Source organism: Rana temporaria, chromosome 3, assembly GCF_905171775.1.
Source record: "Rana temporaria chromosome 3, aRanTem1.1, whole genome shotgun sequence".
NCBI classification, from domain to species: Eukaryota; Metazoa; Chordata; class Amphibia; order Anura; family Ranidae; genus Rana; species Rana temporaria.
In genome coordinates, this window is record NC_053491.1 from 422,762,407 (window position 1) to 422,782,836 (window position 20,430).

General features: G+C 45.3%; 1 protein-coding gene across 1 annotated transcript in view; it reads left to right on the top strand.

Moving 5' to 3' along the window:
• The first annotated feature begins 453 nt into the window (after window positions 1-453).
• Window positions 454-20,430, top strand: part of GPAT4 (glycerol-3-phosphate acyltransferase 4) — a 49,894-nt gene continuing 29,917 nt past the window's right edge. The window contains exons 1-2 of the mRNA XM_040346187.1: window positions 454-559; window positions 9,780-10,529. Of these exons, the coding sequence (XP_040202121.1) occupies window positions 10,365-10,529 (165 nt within the window). The 5' untranslated portion in view covers window positions 454-559; window positions 9,780-10,364. The remainder of the gene's footprint in view (window positions 560-9,779; window positions 10,530-20,430) is intronic.

A 20,430-nucleotide genomic window follows, 5' to 3' on the forward strand; every position in this document is an offset into this window, starting at 1 on the left:
AGCAGTGCAGCCATTGGCTGGCGCTGTTGTCAATCACAGCGGATGACACGTGTGCCGGGGGGCGGGGCCGAGTGATACAGTCGGTGGCTATGCCCGCCGCTGTATCACGGGAGCGCGCTCGCAAAAGCTTTCAACCATGCGAGCTCGCATGAAGGTAGAAAGCTTTTGCGAGGGGGAGCCAAGACAGCCGCCGAGGGACCCCAGAAGACAGGGTTAGGGGACACTCTGTGCAAAACTCGCTGCACAGTGGAGGTAAGTATAACATGTTTGAAAAAATTCTGCCTTTAGTGACCCTTTGAACTTATAAACAAAATAACAGAAACAGCCTGGTCTTCAAGTTCGATTATTTTAGTTTATTGGGTGAAGATCTGCTTTGACACCGCTGCTTTAATACCAGCCACCAGATGGCGCTGCGTGCTAACGCTTAGTGCCCATGCGCTGTTGCTTCGGTTCGCTTTCCTACATCTGCTGACTGTACGTCCGTGCGCGCTCACATTGCGGGCTGACGTCGCCAGAACGCGCGAGGTCGGGAGGCGGGCAGACAACGGAGAAGAAAGGGGTGAGTAGCGGCTGTCGGTGTGAGAATGTGTTTATTGAGGGTGTGTTAGGGCCCCCCCGCCGTGCCGTGACTGAGTGGAGGCGGGGGTGACGTAGCCGGACTCGTAGGTGTCTCTTTATGTGTGTGTCCAGGCCAGCGGTGACGTCACTGTGCGCCGCCTCCCCCCATCACCCGTCTGTCACCCCCGGGGGTGTGTGCTGGGGGCAGATAGATAGACGGGGGCATACAGAACAATGTGGGGGAGGAGTCATGAGGAAGGTCCATCACTCAGGGTGTCCATAGATAGAAGATGAGGTGTAATGTGCACCCCTCTGACACCCAACACCGGCCTGGGCTCACCCATCACACACCACCGAAATCTGCCAGACTATATATATATATATATATATGGGCCTTATAGTGGAATAAACCCATCCGTTTAACGCTTTCATGAAACGGTTACATTCTGGCACTTGCCGGTGTTCTGTCGATATGTGCCCGCTGTCGAAAAGTGCCCCTGCATGCGCAGAACGGAAGGGCACTCAAGCTGAGTTACCGGTCCGCTGGAGTGACATCACCATAGCGCATGCGCACATCATAGGAGTTTTTTTTTAAGGGGCGATACCATTTCACGGGCACAATTTAATGGTATGAAAACAGCTCTTTGCATAGCTTTCAATTGTGCCCGTGCAATGGTATCGCCCGTCAAAAAAACCTCCTAAGATGTGCGCATGCGCTATGGTGACGTCACTCCAGCTGATCGGCAACTCGGCTTGAGTGCCCTTCCAGTCTGTGCGTTTTTTTTCAGTGACAGTGGGCACAAATCGATAGAACACCGGGATTGCTAACTGTCACATTTGCTTGCACTCTCCACCAAACTGTCACACCATCTAATGGCGGGTGTCATAACTGATCACGTGGGCAGCACCATGGCAACTACAAATCGAACAAAGGCCAAGATGGCAGCTTCCATGGCTGAAAATTATAGGAGGGTTTAGTTCCGTTTTTAAATAAGAACTTCTTATCGCCCAGTAACACACGTCCCGTCTAAAGCCTAGTACACTCTAAGGCAGTGGTTCTCAACCTTTCTAGTGTTGACCGCTTGATAACATTTCACAAATTGTGGGGACCCCTAACAGTAAAAAAAAAATTGTAGCGTGGAACCCGTACTACAGTGGTGTCTCTCAGCAGTGACACCTATGCTGAAATCAGGAGATGGGGTCTCCTTCAGCCCCTCCCACTTCACTTTCCTCACCAGCCATCTGACTTCTAGTCTCTGCCCCCCCCAGCCATGCCGTGAACTGAATGGGCGGCTGCAAAGAGGCTGAGTGGGTGGCCGTGGGCTCCAGGAACAGCCCAGCTGGGCGGCCGAGAAAAGGCTGGGAGAGCGGTGTGGGCTTCAGAAACAGGCCAACATTTGGTGACCCCTGGAAAATCATCATTCGACCCCCAGGTTGAGAACCACTGCTCTAAGGCCTCGTACACACGACGGGACATGTCCGATGAAAACGGTCCGCGGACCGTTTTCATCGCACATGTCCGCTGCCGGATTTTGGTCTGATGGCTGTACACACCATCAGACCAAATTTCCCGCGGACAGCGAACGCGGTGACGTGGCCGCACCGTCGCCGCGACAAGGCGACGTGCGCAACCCTGGAAGGTCAATGCTTCCACGCATGCGTCGACACATTTCAACGCATGCGAGGGCTTTCGGCCGAGCGGACATGTCCGACGGACAGGCTATCAGCGGACATGTTTCTTAGCATGCTAAGAAACATTTGTCCGCTGGAAACCTGTCCGATCCGCCGGAAAATTGTCCGGTCGGCCGTACACACGACCGAACATGTCCGCGGAAACTGGTCCGCAGACCAGTTTCAGCGGACATGTTCGGTCGTGTGTACGAGGCCTAATAGTTAAAAAAACAACAACTGACAGCTCCGGTTGAAGCCGCTGTACTAACAATCCGAGGTTAGTTCAGCGATCTCCCCCACTGATCTGTTGTGTTCTGACAGGGGGGGCGACCCTCCCGCTAAAACACTCCAGTCAGCGCTCTCTGCCATTGACTGAAAGAGCTGATCAGGAGCTGATTGGCTGCATGTTCGTCCGACAGAAGCTGGCCATGCACGGGAGTGATGTCATTGCGGCCCCAGCCGCTTGTATACCCGGAACCTGGGAGACGACAGAAGCTGGCCATGCACGGGAGTGACGTCATTGCGGCCCCAGCCACTTGTACACCCGGAACCTGGGAGACGATGGAAGCCCAGACAGTGGTGACAGCGCACCGCTGGAAGGCTTTGTTCTATAGCAAGTATTTCATGATGGGCTAGTATGCCATTGCCTTGCAGGGAATTTTTTCTTTTTTTTGAAAGCCACGGTTTGCTGCCGCTTTAAGCCCGGTACACGTCGCAAGTTTCTTTTCAGTCAGCCCAGCAGGTTGACAGATTGCCGCACCAACACAAAAGATGATGGTACAGCGATCTCCCACGCTTTACTATTCTATTCTGACAAGGGGACTACCCCTCTCCCCCTCAGGCCAGAATACACTGATCAGCGTTCACAGCCATTGGCTGATCAGATGTTGGTTTTCCAGCAGGTCGTTTTGACAACAGCCGGTTGTTGGATAAGCTTATGTCAGGCAAACTGCTGTACATACTGACTGAAAGTTGGCTGGTTCCTGCTGAACGAGTACATTTTTTTGGACAGTGTGTACCCAGGTAAAGGCCAAGTTCACCAATATTAACATGTTACTACATGTTGTACCCATATCCAAGGTGTTACTAAACGAACAACTCAGTCAACTCAAAGCCCAAGAACTGAGTGATCATTTGACCACTGATGGCTCAGTTCTCAGCCTGCGCTTAGTTTTTGGCAGCAGCTCTCCGCCCCTAATTTAACATGTGCAGAATAGACATTTTTTGTAACGAATTCCAAATTTTCAAAATGATTGGAATTTGAATTGGTGAAAAAATGATCGTCTGATTCTAATTCTGTGTGAAGAATAGCGGGACCTAAAGTGGAGTCCCGCTGATCGGAACCCTCCCCCCCTCCGGTGTCACATTTGACACCTTTCAGGGGGGGGGGGGTGCAGATACCTGTCTAAAGACAGGTATTTGCACCCACTTCCGGCCACACGCTACGGGCAAAAGACGGGTTTTTCTGACTTCCCGTCTGTCGCCCGTTGTGTGCTGGGAACACTCGGCTCCCAGCACACAGCGTGTGAGCCAATCGGCGGGCATGGCGCGACTCGCGCATGCGCCGTAGGGAACCGGGCAGTGAAGCCGCAGCGCTTCACTTCCTGGTTCCCTCAGCGTGGATGGCGGGGGGAGCAGCAGAGAGACGAGCGATCGCTCGTGCTCTGCTGCGATCAGCGCTGGACTCCAGGACAGGTAAGTGTCCTAATATTAAAAGTCAGCAGCTGCAGTATTTGTAGCTGCTGGCTTTTAATATTTTTTCCCCATGGCACATCCGCTTTAAGTGGTTAAAGCTGAACTCCAGCTAACACTTTTTTCAAAGGTGAATTTTTTTTTCCACGTCTAAATAAATCAATAGATGACAGATAATGTATAGAATAACACATAAACTTGGAATCCAGGGGTGTTGCACAGATAAAAAGGTGATTAAAACAAGTCCACAGCGCTAACATATGACCACAAATAACCAAAGAATGTCCATTAAATGCTGAATTTCAATGTCCTCTCTGCAAAGCTTCACCACCAATTCAAACCTTTGCTCCTTACTAGAAAATTAGACCCCTGAAACCAGAAGGCCTAGCACAGGGGTCTCCAAACTTTTCAAACAAAGGGCCAGTGTATTGTCCTTGGGACTTTAGGAGGGCCGGATTGTGGCCAGCGGGAGCAGAAAATGTCCCGGTATCAGTCAGAATAAATATGGCCTCAAGGTTGGTGCTCAGGAGGCGGAGTAGTAGTTCTCCTATTAGTAGGAGGAATAGTATCCCGTCATTTGTATCAGGGTAGTTCCCCTTAATGGTGTCAGAGGGAAGAATAGTGCCTCATATCAATGGGAGGAATAGTGCCCCAAGGGCAAGATAGAGGCTAGTAAAGGGCCACATCTGGCCCTCGGGCCACAGTTTGGAGACCCCTGGCCTAGCAGATGAAAATGAAAGGACAAGTCTCTTCACCAAATTAAATGTCACTCGGGGGGGAGCGGTGTGTCTGTTAAAATGTATGGCAGTGTAGTATCAGAAGTATTCAAAATCAATGGGCTTCTCTAATATCACACATATTGATGGGCTAAATAAAATGCAGGAATGTGTAATGCAGTGCAGCCGTCTGCATGGGCCTGAAACTTGAGAAACCCGGTCATCTAGATGAATCCTCAACGTTGGGGATTAGGCAGTGTAACCTTATTCCTAACACTGTTAACCACTTCTATTCTGGGTACTTACAGATGGAGAAGATTCATTCATGGGCAGTATTTAGAATATAGTGCAGGGGTCTGGGATGGGGAAGGGGGAGAGGTTGCTAATGTCCTATTAAAGTGGTTGTAAACCCTTTTATCTACAGGTAAGCCTAGATTAAGGCTTACCAGTAGGTACAAGAAATATCTCCTAAAACCTACACGGTTTAGGAGATGTTTGCAGAAAAGACGGGCACCAATGTCTATGGCGCATGTGCGCTGTAGACAACGGCGCAGGCGCACTGAGCGTGCCGTCGCTGGCTCCAGTCACAGCGCCGGAGCTGCGATACCCGGAAGTCACTCCGGGAGACATGGCGTTGACGGAGGAGGCGAACGAGAGCCCCTGCAGGGGCTTCGATCTCAGGAAAGTAATTCATAATGAGCTAGTATGCTATGCATACTAGCTCATTATGCCTTTGTCTTGCAGAGTGTATTTTTTTTTTCAGGAGGCTTTACTTCCTCTTTAAGAGCTGGGGAAAGGGATTGACAGTCTGTTAAGGCCTGCCAGTGCCACAAGGGATGCCTATCAGTGTCACCCATGAGTGCCCATTAGTGCCGCCTATCGATGCCCATCAGTGCTGCATATCAGTGCCACTTTGACCTCATTGGTGCCACCTTATCAGTGTCCGTCAGTGAAGGAGAAAACGTGTTTTCAAAATTTTATAACGGAAACAACGTTTTTTTTTTTTTTCAAAATTTTCGATATTTTCTTCAAAATTTTCGATATTTTCTTATTTGTTTAGAAAAGAATAAAAACCGTAGAGGTGATCAAATACCACCAAAAGAAAGCTCTATTTGTAGGAACAAAATGATAACATTTCTGTTTGGGTACAGTGTAGCATGACCGCGCAATTGTCATTTAAACAGCGACAGCACTGAAAGCTGAAAATTGGCCTGGGCAGGAAGGGGGGGGGGGGGGAAGTGTCTGGTATTGAAGTGGTTAAAGAAGAATGTCAGCAGTGTGTCTTCTGTAAGTACCTGTTGCAGTGCAAAGATAACTATAGACAATCATTGTAGTGCAGCAGGATTATGGACAGATCGGACTTTACAGTCAATGGTCAAATCTAAGAGCTCTGGACATCTGGTGTCCAAGCTTATCCTCCAGTGTGGGGGAGGGGATGGAGAACAAACTATAAAATGACAACAATATGGCAATGCAAGCTTTTCCAGCATCCTTTGGTCAAATCTCTATAGTTTGTGGGTCATTTTACATTGATGGGTTATTTGGAGATTAGGGACTGGTTAAAGTAGAATTTGCAGTGCTTGCTTGTACTGCCCATTCTAATTTGACTCTAGTGGTTGGCGAGTCAGTTGGCAGTGCACAGCCAGGTGGTGCCCGCCTCTAATCAGGGGAGCTGATTTCTGGATCAAAGAACAGTGTAAGCCTGTGATTGGATGAGATGTTGGATACCCTCTCCGTTCAGCATTCATTGACTCGGGGGACGCATGCTGTGCGGTTATAATAGGCCCTCTATGCCAATCCGTCTTTACATGCCCACTTTATATCTGAACTTCAGGTATAATATGCTCTTCCACATTCACCCAAATTAAACTGGTTGCAAAGGCAAACGTTTTTTTTGTACTTTAAAATGGGGGTTGACTGATTATCGGTGGCCAGTATTGACTTTTTTTGAGGTAACAAAAAATGGTTGTGCCGGGGTGATGCATGCAGCTGTTCTTTATTCTTTTTTAAATTTTTATATTTTTTCACGGGGCTGTTGATATCCAGTGTAGTCCAGTAGCGCAGGTTTTCCTCTGTTTTAACACAATGTGAGCCCCATGACATCGTGGCCCTATACATGAATTGTTCATTACTGATTCTGGGCTGGCTTGAGAAAGAAGAAAACTTGCCACCGAGGGAGGACACGGGGAGAACACGGCTGGGGTGAGCGCAACGCTGGATCGTGGGACAGGTGAGTGTGTGTTTATTCAAAGTCAGCAGCTACAGTTTTTGTAGCTGCTGACTTTTAATAAACAATAAAATTAATGGAATTTCACTTTAACCAGTACTCAGCCAGACACTGATAGAAGTCACAAGACTGCTCTAGTGCATTGAAAAAAGTATTCATACCCTATAAAATTTTCAACATTTTGTCACTTTACAACAAAAAACGTAAATGTATTTTATGTGATAGATCAGCACAGAGTGTCACATATTTGTGAAGTGGAAGGAAAATGATTAGTGTTTTTTTTTTTTTTTTTATATTTTTTTACAATTATCTGAAAAGTGTGACGTGTATTTGTATATTCAACCCCCTTTACTATGATACCCCTAACTACAATCTAATGGAACCAATTGCCTTCAGAAGTCACCTAATTAGTAAATAGAGCCCACCTGTGTGTAATTTATTCTCTGTATAAATACAGCTGTTCTGTGAAGCCCTCAGAGCTTTTTTTAGAAAACCTTAGTGAACAAACCACATCATGAAGACCAAGGAACACACCAGACATGTCAGGGATAAAGTTGTGTTGAAGTTTAAAGCAGGGTTAGGTTCTAAAAAAAATATCCCAAGCTTTGAACATCTCAAGGAGCACAGTTCAATCCATCATCCGAAAATGGAAAGAGTATGGCACAACTGCAAACCTACCAAGACATGGCCGTCCACCTAAACTGAGAGGCCAGGCAAGGAGAGCAATAATCGGAGAAGCAGCCAAGAGGCCCATGGTAACTCTGGAGGAGCTACAGAGATCCACAGCTCAGGTGGGAGAATCTGTCCACAGGACAACTATTAGTTATGCACTCCACAAATCTGGCCTTTATGGAAGAGTGGCAAGAAAGCCATTGTTGAAAGAAAGCCATAAGAAGTCCCATTTGCAGTCTGTGAGGAGCCATGTGAGGGACACAGCAAACATGTGGAAGAAGGTATTCTGGTCAGATGAGACCAAAATTAAACTTTTTGGCCTAAAATCAAAACCCAATGTGTGGCAGAAAACGAACACTGCACATCGCCCTGAACACACCATCCCTACCGTGGAACATGGCATTGGCATTGTGGGGATGCTTTTCTTCAGCAGGGACGGGGAATCTGTCAGTTGATGGGAAGATGGATGGAGCCAAATACAGGGCAACCTTTAAAGAAAACTTGTTAGATTCTGCAAAAGACTTGAGACTGGGGCAGAGGTTCACCTTCCAACAGGACACCAACCCTAAACATACAGCCAGAGCTACAATGGAATAGTTTAGAGAACGGCCCAGTCAAAGTCCAGACCTAAATCCAATTGAGAATCTGTGGCAAGACTTGAAAATTGCTGTTCACAGACGCTCTCCATCCAATCTGACAGAGCTTGAGCTATTTTGCAAAGAAGAATGGACAAAAATGTCACTCTCTAGATGTGTAAAGCTGGTAGAGACATCCCCAAAGACTTGCGGCTGTAATTACAGTGAGAGGAGGTTCTACAAAGTATTGACTCAGGGGGGCTGAATACAAATGGACCCCACACTTTTCACATATTTATTTGTAAAACATTTGGAAAACCATTTATCATTTTCCTTCCACTTGACAATTATGTGCCTCTCTGTGTTGGTCTATCACATAAAATCCCAATAAAATGGTTGGGACATGACAAAATGTGGAACATTTCAAAGGTGTATGATAACTTTTTCAAGGCACTGTATATGAGAAAAGATATTTAGCAGTTTATATTTACAAAAATAATTGCATTTCCATGTTCTGTGGGAGACCAGATATAGTGAATGCAGGGTCCGGGGTTTAGTAACATTTTAAATTGGTAACATTTTAAATAGGCAATCGCCTTACTCAGGCCGGCCTTTGATGCAACATTTCTGGTGGAATTATGCAATTCTAATAAAACCACAAGCGGTGTCATGGCACGTCACTTTTTCTCTGTCCTAGATAGAATGTTTATGTGAGACATGCAAACATTGTCTGTGTGAATGGCAACAAGCAGGTATTGTGGACTGGTTTACTATTAAAAGAAATGCATTTCTATGTCCGCTTTAGACATTTTGCTACTTTACTAATTAACCAAGGAATGTGTGTGTATGTGTGTGTGTGTGTGTGTGTATATATATATATATATATATATATATATATATATATATATATATATATATATATATATATATATATTGTGTGTGTATTTATAATTTTTTTTTTTATAAAAATGACTGTGTGTGTATAATATATATATATATATATATATATATATATATATATATATATATATATATATATATATATATATATATATATATATATATATATATATATACACACACAGTCATTTTTATAAAAAAAAAAATTATAAATACACACACACAATATATATATATATATATATATATATATATATATATATATATATATATATGTGTGTGTGTGTGTGTGTGTGTGTGTGTGTGTATATATATATATATATATATATATATATATATATATATATATATATATATATATATATATATATATATATATATGTATATATATATATTATATATCACATTTTTCATATGAGTGGCTTTACTTGTGTTTAGCATTGATGTGATTAATGAGTGCTTTGGAGATCTCTGGCCTGATTTTCCAGACGCTGTATTATTTGTGTTCACGTGTGTGTTACAACACAAACAAGTTGGAGGAGTTCTATGACATGGATCAGCGTGACTTTCACCTGCTGTCATAGCATTCTGGGGCATCATGTTGTGTGCTGGGCTCATGTTTTCCAGTCCAGATTTCTTCTGCACTCTCTCCTACTTTTCCACTTGTCCATGCCCTCTACCTCTTTGTAATTCCTCCCTTTTTTCTCCTTTTGACCCTGAGTCTTGGCTGCTCTCCCTTAGCCGGCTGTTTGTGTTTATCTCCTACAGGCTGGCACCAGCATTCCTGCCCAGGAGGAGGATGAGGCGGTCAGCATATGCCCGGTGAGAGGAGTCCCACACCCCCAGAATCTGACCAATAAGTCATGCCTGTACCAGGATGGGCTCCTATATTACTGGACTGGAGAATGGACTCTGAATGTGGGCACCACGGGTAAAGACTGGATTGGACATGTTTAGTGGGCATCACAGATGAGAGCAAACTTTGTCAATGATCTCCAGAAAGGAAAGACTTGAATGCCGGCATTACAAACACCCACACCAAAAACCTGTACTAGGTTGGTCCAGGAGGCCATAGACATCTGCCATCCATACATATGTGGAAAAGGTCACTGCCATCCGAAGACGTTGGACGATTTGCACCGCTTGATTGTCCTGCTCTATCGCCAACGAAGTCCGAACCCCCTCTGTCTGTTAAAGTCCAAATCTTAGTTTGTGGATATTGCCGTATGGCTGTGGTATTGTCTCTCTTCGTTTACTTTCTTTTCTGAAGAAGCTACAAAGCCATTATTTATAATTTGTCTTCTCCCTTGGCAAACCCTGTTGGTTACATCCAGTTTATTCTTCTCCCACACCATGAGCTCCCTGTTGCCTTTTGACAGCGTGCTATGTAATCTCCTGGGCCTGTCTGTTACACTCTGGTTCACCCTTCTTCTTGTCTTCATCATCGTCCCTGCCATCTTTGGGGTCTCATTCGGCATCCGCCGGCTGTACATGAAAACCTTGCTCCGAATTTTCACGGTAAGTTGCCTTGTGTTGTTTTTTTTTTTTTTTTAATGTTAAATAGGAGGCAGTGCAGTCTGTTGTGTCTCAGCTGTGAAGCTGTTTTTCCAGCATGCCCTGCCAGCCTGCGGCTAACACTCGAAGCTTCATTAAAGCAGAGGGCCTCAAGCTATCTACAGCTGATCTGTGTAACCGCTTCCAGTGCTGCTAGGAAAACAATCCACTTAGCTTTATTTTCCATGTACTCCTAGTCTTGTACTGCTGGATGAGTTAACTATATTTTCTATTGTCTGGGGAGCCATCATTTTGGCTGTTGTCTACCATTGCGTTAGGGACAGACTGTATAAGCTACAGCAGACCGCATACCTTGTCATTTGATGAATGCATGTCAGAAAGCTAGTTAGAAAAGCCATAAAATGTATATTGCATGTATTAACCACTTAAGCCCCTGACCATTTTGCAGCTAAATGCCCAGGCCAGGTTTTGCGATTCGGCGCTGCTTCGCTTTAACAGACAATTGCGCGGTCGTGCGACGTGGCTCCCAAACAAAATTGGCGTCCTTTTTTCCCCACAAATAGAGCTTTCTTTTGGTGGTATTTGATCACCTCTGCGGTTTTTATTTTTTGCGCTATAAACAAAAATAGAGCGACAATTTTGAAAAAAATGCAATATTTTTTACTATTTGCTATAATAAATATCCCCCAAAAACATATATATAAAAAAAAAATTTCCTCAGTTTAGGCCGATACGTATTCTTCTACCTATTTTTGGTAAAAAAAATCGCAATAAGCGTTTATCGATTTGGTTTGCGCAAAATTTATAGCGTTTACAAAATAGGTGATAGTTTTATTGCATTTTTATAAAAATTTTTTTTTTTTTACTACTATTGGTGGCGATCAGCGATTTTTTTCGTGACTGCGACATTATGGCGGACACTTCGGACAGTTTTGACACATTTTTGGGACCATTGTCATTTTCACAGCAAAAAATGCATTTTTAAAGCGGAGTTCCGGCCACAATTTCACTTTTTAAATATAAATACCCCTGTAATACACAAGCTTAAAGCGGTGGTTCCCCCTTAAAAACAACTTTTTTTTATTCCACTGCCCCCCCACATTCCATCACGATTAAGGCTCTTAATATTTTTTTCCTGCTGTACATACCTTAGTACAGCATATTCATCCGGGTTGCGAGTCCCGCGGGAGTGGGCGTTCCTCACAGGCTGTTGATTGACGTTTTCCCCAAAAACGAGCTCTCCCCCCATCGCGTAAGCCGCGTCACGGTTGGCGAAAGGAGCCGAACGGCGAGTCGGCGCTATACTGCGCATGCGACGGGGGGAGAGCTCGTTTTTGGGGAAAACGTCAATCAACAGCCTGTGAGGAAAAGTTGTTTTTAAGGGGGAACCACCGCTTTAATGTATTCTAGTAAAGTTAGTCTGTAAACTAAGGTCAGTTTTGTTAGGTTGTTACAGCATTTAGACACTTTATAAAATAGAAATTGACTGGGGCCATCTTAAGTGTGTGCATCATAAAGCCAGACTGTATGACTTCCTGGTTAGGAAGCATTAAGCACCTAGGTGCAGGAAGTGGGAAGATTAACTATTCTGCCTAGCAACAACACTTTGAAGGTATCTAAAAAAAAAAAAAAATATTTCGCAAAGGACTAATGACATTCTTTTAAAACTACTGATGTAATGTTATATTTATGGGTGGAACTTCACTTTAAATTGCATTGTTTATTGTGAAAATGACAGTTGCAGTTTGGTAGTTAACCACAGGGGGCGCTGTAGGAGTTAGGGTTCACTTAGTGTGTGTTTACAACTGTAGGGGGGTGTGGCTGTAGGACTGACGTCATCGATCGAGTCTCCCTTATATAAGGGATTACTCGATCGATATGCCGCCACAGTGAAGCACGGGGAAGCCGTGTTTACATACGGCTCTCCCCGTTCTTCAGCTCCGGGGAGCGATCGCGACGGAGCGGCTATAAACGAATAGCCGCGCCGTCGTCCCGGATCGCTCCCCGAGGGGATCCGCCTGCCGCACGCAGCGGAGGGGGTCCCAATCGGACCCCCCACCCGCTAGAAGGAAAGGACGTATATATACGCCCATCTGCCTGTCCGTGCCATTGTGCGGACGTAAATAGTCGTGCGGCGGGCGTTAAGGGGTTAAAGTGGAGTTCCACCTAGAAAAAATGTTGGTCACCCAAAATCCTAAAAAAAATTGAAAACATTTTTTTATACTCACCCGAAATACCTGTTGCTATGCGGAACTCCGTAATCTGCCTCTTCCGTAACCGCGGTCCGTCTTCAGCGCGGGCGAGTAGCACAGGTAAGTGTCCTTATTAAAAGTCATCAGCTACAGTGTTAGGCCCAGATCCACGAAGAACTTACAGCAGCGTATCTATTGATATGCCGCGTAAGTTCTACGATGCGCCGGCGTATCTTTGTTTTGTATTCACAAAACAAGATACGCCTGAATGTGGGCTAGATCCGACTGGCGTAAGTCTTAGTACGCCGTCGGATCTTAGGTGCATATTTACGCTGGCCGCTAGGTGGTGCTTCCGTTGATTTCCGCGTAGAGTGTGCAAATTAGCTAGATACGCCGATTCTCAGAACGTACGTCCGGCCGGCGCATTTTTTTACGTCGTTTACGTAAGGCTTTTTTCGGTGTAACGTTACCCCTGCCTCATGAGGCGTATGCAATGTTAAGTATGGACGTCGGGACAGCGTCAAATTTTTCGTTGTTTGCGTAAAACGTTTCTCGAATAGGGCTTTGCGTAAGTTACGTTCACGTCGTCTCGGCATTGAGCGGGCGTAATTTAATTTGAAAATTCGACGTGATACTGAGCATGCGCGCGCATGCGCCGTTCGAAAAAAGCGTCATTTACGTGGGGTCATGCTTAGTTTACATAAAACACGCCCCCCTGTTCCTCATTTGATTTAGGTGCGCTTACGCCGGCAGATTTACGCTACGCCGCCGTAACTTTTCGACACAAGTGCTTTGTGAATAGAGCACTTGCCTTTCAAAGTTGTGGCGGCATAGCTAACTACGATACGCTACGCCCGCCTTTATGTACGCCTTTCTACGTGGATCTGGCCCTTAGTAGCTGCTGACTTTTTTAATTATTTTTTTTATTTTTTTAACCGGACCTCCGCCGCATTGCTCGGGACCCGGTGCGCGTGCCCGCAGCCACGATGTCCGCCGGGCACCCGCAATCACGGCAGGACCATGGATCTGTGTGTGTAAACACACAGATCCATGTCCTGTCAGCGGTGAGGAGACAGATGTGTGTTCCCAGTACAGAGGGACAAACATAGGTCTCCTCCCCTTGTGAGTCCCCTCCCCCCCCACAGTTAGAACACACTTTAGGGAACATTTTTAACCCCTTCAGCGCCCCTAGTGTTAACCCCTTCCCTGCCAGTCACATTTACACAGTAATCAGTGCAGTTTTATAGCACTAATCGCTATGTGAATGGTCCCAAAAACGTGTCAAAAGTGTCCGATGTGTCCACCGCAATGTCACGGTCACAATAAATAAAATCGCAGATCGCTGCCAATACTAGTAAAAAAATAAAAATGCCATAATTCTATTCCCTATTTTGTAAATGCTAGAACTTTTGCGCAAACCGATCAAATACGCTTATTGCAATTTTTTTTCCCCGCCAAAAATATGTAGAAGAATACGTATCGGACTAAACTGAGGATTTTTTTTTTTTTTTTTTTTAATTAGGATATTTATTAAATCAAAAAGTGAAAGATAATTGTGTTTTTTTTCAAAATTGTCGCTCTTCTTTTGTTTATAGTGCAAAAAATAAAAAACGCAAAGGTGATCAAATACCACCAAAAGGAAGCTCTATTTGTGGGGGGAAAAAGGGCGTCAATTTTGTTTGGGAGCCACGTCGCATGACCGCGGAATTGTCATTCAAAGTGCGACAGCGCTGAAAACTAAAAATTGGTCCGGGCAGGAAGGGGGTGAAAATGCCCTGTATAGAAATGGTTAAAAACAAATAAAATATATATGTACCGTATTTATCGGCATATACCGCGCGCCGTTGTATAGCACACACCCCAAGCTGAGGAGGGAAGTTTTAGGAAAACCTTACATTTTGGATGTCTTGCCCAGCGTTCGTCTGCGGCCTTGCGCGGGGTCAGTCTGCTGTCTTGCCTGGCGTCCATCAGCGGCCTTGTCCGGCGTCCGTCTGTGACCTTGCGTGGGATCCGTCTGCGGCGGGGTCCGTCGAGCCTTGTGGGTGTCCATCTGCGGCGGGGTCCGTCGAGGGGTTGCAGCGGCGTGTGTTTGAATTTGGCGCGCTGTGCAGAGCCGGATTTCCTGCGCACTAGGCTTCTCTCGGCTCCTCTCGTGTGGCTGCGTGCGTGGCCGAGCCTAGCCGAGTGCGCAGTACACTCGGCTTGGAGAAGCGGGGTATCGGCGTATATCGCGCACCCAAGATTTCCCCCTGATTTTAAGGGGGAAAAAGTGCGCGGTATACGCCGATAAATACGGTAATTGTATTCGACTAATTACTAGTTTGTTAAAGTGCTTTAGTGTTAAAAGAAAAGCTCAAGAGAAATGCATCCCTTTAAATTCTATGTATGTCTTCACACTGGTCCCAAGAACACACCTTCCCAGAAGTGTATTCAAATTGTGGCGAAATCGCACAATTTTCAGTGGTCATTATGGGCATCTTTTTTGCTATTGGCAAAGTGCAGATAACCCTATTTTCGGCCGATAATTTTCGGCAGCTGATATATTGGTGCATTACTAATTATATAAAGTGTCAACAGTTTGTACATCAATTTACAATATAAAAAGGTACAGTAATAATACAATTCAATACAAAAGGATTAGTAGGGCCCCGCTCATGAAAGCTTCTTATCTACAAGGAACATTTTCTTTTCTTTAAGAACGTTAAAGGAATTGCTTGTATTACAAATGTCTTTTATGTCATTGGGCCTATAGCAATTATCAGACATTCTTGATTATAGAATGAGAACCATTACCAATGCTATGCCTTCCAGGAGCCTATATGTTACCTAACCAGTTCATTGGAATGCTCCACAGTTTGAACATACAGTACTTAAAGCAGAACTAAACCCAGTCCTGGCATTCCATGAATACTATAACAGTTACTAGTGTTGGCTCTTAACTGTAAGGATACGTTTACCTTTACTAACATGTTACACCCATATTTCGAGTGTAACATGTTACTAAATCACTTGTCACCAACTCCATCTGATCCTCAGTTGTGACAGCAGGCAGAGGGTCTTCTCCCCGCACTCGCTGTCACAGTTCAATCACAGCACAGCTGTGCGGGGTTCCACCCACACATCATTCATTCACAGAGTTCTACCATAGCTGCGGACAGCTTGTAGTTCTCAATGAACAATGAGTTAATTGAACCTCCTGGACTTAAAGCGGAGTTCCACCCAAAAATGGAACTTCCGCTTTTTGGAATCCCCCCCCCCCCCCCTCCGGTGACACATTTGCCACCTTTCAGGGGGAAAGTGAGAGCAGATACCTGTCTAATACAGGTATTTTCTCCCACTTCCAGGCATAGATCGCTGCAGTATTCGCGGCGATCTACACCATGTCTGCCCCCCGCTGTCTTCTGATAGACGCAAAGGTCCCAGAAGACAGCAGGGACCAGTGAGATAGCGTAGCGCGACTCACGCAAGCGCAGTAGTGAAGCTGCAAGATGTCGGCAGTTCCCGAGAGCTGAGGGACAGATCGGCTTCGGGTGCTGACACCGCTTTAAAGTGTAAGTAACCCCCCTATCATTTTCAGCCAAGGAAGCTGCCATCTTTGCCTCTGTTTAATTCTACAATTGCCATGATGCTGCACATGTGATCAGTTGTGACATCATCCCTTGGATGGTTTGACAGTTTGGTTGAGAGCACAACAAATGGGAGTGTTACATTTCCGAAACTGATAATTGGATGGGTTTACTTCCGCTTTAAGTAACTGCCTACCCATATCAGAGGTACTGGCAGACGGCTCAAGAGTCTGCAGGTGCCTGGCTTTGTACCTGCGATCTGCTGTTTGCGAGTGCAATGCTTTACAGGCTCCTAAGAAGAAGAAAAAATGCACATTGGCTAGAAAGGATAGGAGGGTATAGTTACACTTTAAAGTAGTTGTAATCCCTTAAATATACCCAGTGAAGTGATTGGCTTCAGGTGATACACAGAAATGAAACAAACCCTCCTACATAAGTTGTACCTGTTTATCTGTCATCTTCTCTTCCCTACATCAGTTCAAAGGCCAGAATTTATAAAGCTTGTTTGGGTTGTCAGAAATCAGGGGGAGGGTAGCTGAAATTACACACATCAGAGCTCAGGGAGAAGAGCTTGGAGAGCTGTTAGGAGGGAAGGGACACCCCCCTCTCCACACAGAACCCAGGAACATTGCTGAGACTGTCAATCACATGCTGTGTGCTGGAGCATCACCTTTCTTCTCTTGATGTCACGAAAACTTCTCAGAAGCGATTGCACAGATAGCAGGGGAATAGGGCAGCAGACAGAAATGACACTGAGGTTGATTTTACTAATGTGGCAACTAAGGATGAGCTCTGGCGTGTTTGCAAACCCCATGTGCAGAGCCCGCCAGGAAGTTGGCACTGCACATGGGGTTTGTGAACACGCCAGTGTTTGTTAAGATTCTGGCAGCGCTATAGACTTCTGTGGGGTTTAGTTTAGGTCAGGACACAGGAACAAAAAACATAAAGTGCACTTTGTATCATAGAGCAGATTTTTTTTTTTTTAAACGGGCTCTTCAGTAATACATTCTACACAATACAAGACACTTCAATAGGTGCTGGAGATCATAATGCTCCTTCTCATTGGCGGTAAGCTAGATAAACTTGTTGTTTGATGCATAGCAGCCCACCCCCTGCCTGGTGTCATTTATTTCAGGGCGTGCTGAATCTCGCAAATCGTGATAACGGTAGAATCTTTTTAACAAAGGCTCTGCAGCTACAAAAAAATATATATAATTATAATATAAAAAATAAATGCACATATATTTTCAGAAATATCATATTGCAAAGCATTTCCAGGATCCTGCAGACTCATAGGCCCCTTTCACACATGCAGACCGTATGTCCGTTTTTTCATCCATCCGTTTACGGATGAAAAAGTGACATATATGTAACCCTATGGCAGGGCTCGACAAATCCCGGTCGCCATGGCGACTAGAAATAGCGTCCTGGCGACTTGGCTTGGAAGGTGGGCATTTTTGTGTTTTGTGAGCTGGCGCCATCTGGTGGTGAGCCGTCGGTATTACAAGTTATTACCACCAGATGTGTGAGCTGGCGCCATCTGGTGGTGGCCGTTGGTATTACAAGTTAAGCATTACAAGTTAAACAGCAATTCTAATGTCATTTTTCACTGCCATCTTCTTCCCTCTAATTAGAACCCCCAAACATTATATATATTTTTTATCCTAACACCCTAGAGAATAAAATGGCGATCGTTGCAATACTTTCTGTAACGCCGTATTTGCGCAGCGGTCTTACAATTGCACTTTTTTGGGAAAAAATTACACTTTTTTTAATTAAAAAATAAGACAACAGTAAAGTTATCCCCATTTTTTTTTAATATTATGAAAGATAATGTTATGCCGAGTAAATTCATACCCAACATGTCACACTTCAAAATTGCGTCCGCTCGTGGAATGCCGACAAACTTTTACCCTTTAAAATCTTCATAGGCGACGTTTAAAAAAATCTACAGGTTGCATGATTTGAGTTACAGAGGAGGTCTAGGGCTAGAATTATTGCTCTCGCTCTACCAATCGCGGCTATACCTCACATGTGTGGTTTGAACACCGTTTACATATAAGGGCGCTGCTCACGTATGTGTTCTTTTCTGCGCGCAAGCTCGTCGGGACGGGGCGCGTTTTCTGGCTCCTAACTTTTTTAGCTGGCTCCTAGATTCCAAGCAAATTTGTCAAACCCTGCCCTATGGGATAGCGGGTGTCAGCGGATGAATATCCACTGACACCCGATCTCATCGATCCCCGCTATGCTCCGATTCTGCAGATGTAGGAAAACCCTATTTTTCCATCCGTCATCGGATCGGGTGAACACGGATAGATGGTCCGTGTTCATCCGATTCCCTCCATAGGGGAGAGCGGAGATCTGACAGGGTGGTCCCTGCACGGATCGATCCCCGCTGTGCAATCGGATGAGACATGTACAGATCCTCACAGGATCTGTACATGTGAAAGGGGCCTTACGTCTTCCAGCTCTGCACTGTGGTATGGGCTTTAATTTAGAGAGTCAATAGACTACAGGTCTTGTCTGCTTCAGTAGCATATACAGGAACCCTTCCTGCATCTGCCACCTATAAATCGACTTTAGTACAACCAGCCTGCTCATAAGTAGATCCAAATTTGTTCCATCTATGGCCCGCTTACGTACTACCTCAATAGAAAAAAAAAACACCATTATGGCCATTAGATGAAGCCGACGGGCAGCCGAGACTCTTGTGTAACATCACTGGATGGAGATGGGGCTCAGGTAACTGTAAGGCCCCGTTCACACCTAGGCGTATACTACGCCTGTAGTGTGAACGCCGCTGCCGCCCCGACACGCCAGAGGGATGCTTTAGCATTGCCCTCTATGGAGATGGTTCACATCTCCACGCCGGACACCTGCCGCCTGAAAAAAGGTCCCGGACCTTTTTTTCAGGCATCGTTCGGCTAGGAGATGTGAATCATCTCCATAGAGGGGGTCACAGGCTGCATTCACAATCGCAGCGTTTTGCCGCCGCAATTCGCGGGACAAAACGCCGCGATTCAGTACGCTATAGTGTGAATGCAGCCTTAGGGGGGCTGCTGCACACAGAATGTTTTTTTTTTATCTTCATGCATAGGATAAAAAGCCTTCTGACTTTAGAACCACTTAAAGATGTCTACATGGTTAATGTCTTATACATAAACCTATCAGGCTCCTCTAAAAAGCTATCCGTGATCGGAAAGCTATTCAGAGACGGTAAAGAGGCAATGTGATGTTTCCTCACCTCCTGTTTTAACACAATTTTTTCAGAACAAACATATCCCAATCTCTTGTATTGCAGTCAGTTGTGAGGCACTTGCAATGCTTCCCCTTTCGCTTGAATAGGTCACGTTTTGCAGATTTGCCATGCATCGATCACAACTTGTTGGAGAATATTTGTCGTGGGTGCAAAGCATCATGGCCACGGCATGTGAACACCAGTTCGCGTTTTTTGTTGCTTAAAGGGGGATGCTGATAAAGGAGCTCAGCTACATGTTCTTAAAGCGGAGCTCCACCCAAAAATGGAGCTTCCGCTTTTCAGAACCATCCCCTCCTCCGGTGTCACATTTGGCACCTTTCAGGGAGGAGGGGGGTGCAGATAACTGTCTAAGACTGGTAGTTGCACCCACTTCCTGGAATAGGAGCTGCAGCAGCCACGCCCCTACCTGCTGTCACACTGTTACCAGGAGAGAGCGGGGACCAGTGACGGCGCGGCACGCTACTTGCGCATGCGCAGTAGGGAACCGGGCAGTGAAGCCGCAACGCTTCACTTCCCGATTCCCTGACCGAGGATGGCGGCGGGTGCAGCTGAGGGACGAGCAATTGATCGTCCTCGGTTGGCGACATTACTGGCATGCTGGACAGGTAAGTTTCCATTTTTTAGGTCAGCAGCCGCTGTATTTGTAGCTGCTGGCTATTAAAAAAAAAATTGGCGGAACCTCCGCTTTAATGCTCCACAATCAATAGTCTGGACCAGGCCTATAGTGTCATGGCCTTTGCTTAGTTTTTTTAACCCTAACATTTTTTTTATTCATGATGTATTTTTATGTAAGTACACTTTAAGATTGACTGTATGCATGCTTATGTCCTCTATTAACATCTTCAACAAACATTTATACCTCTTTTATATATTGTATATTTATAACA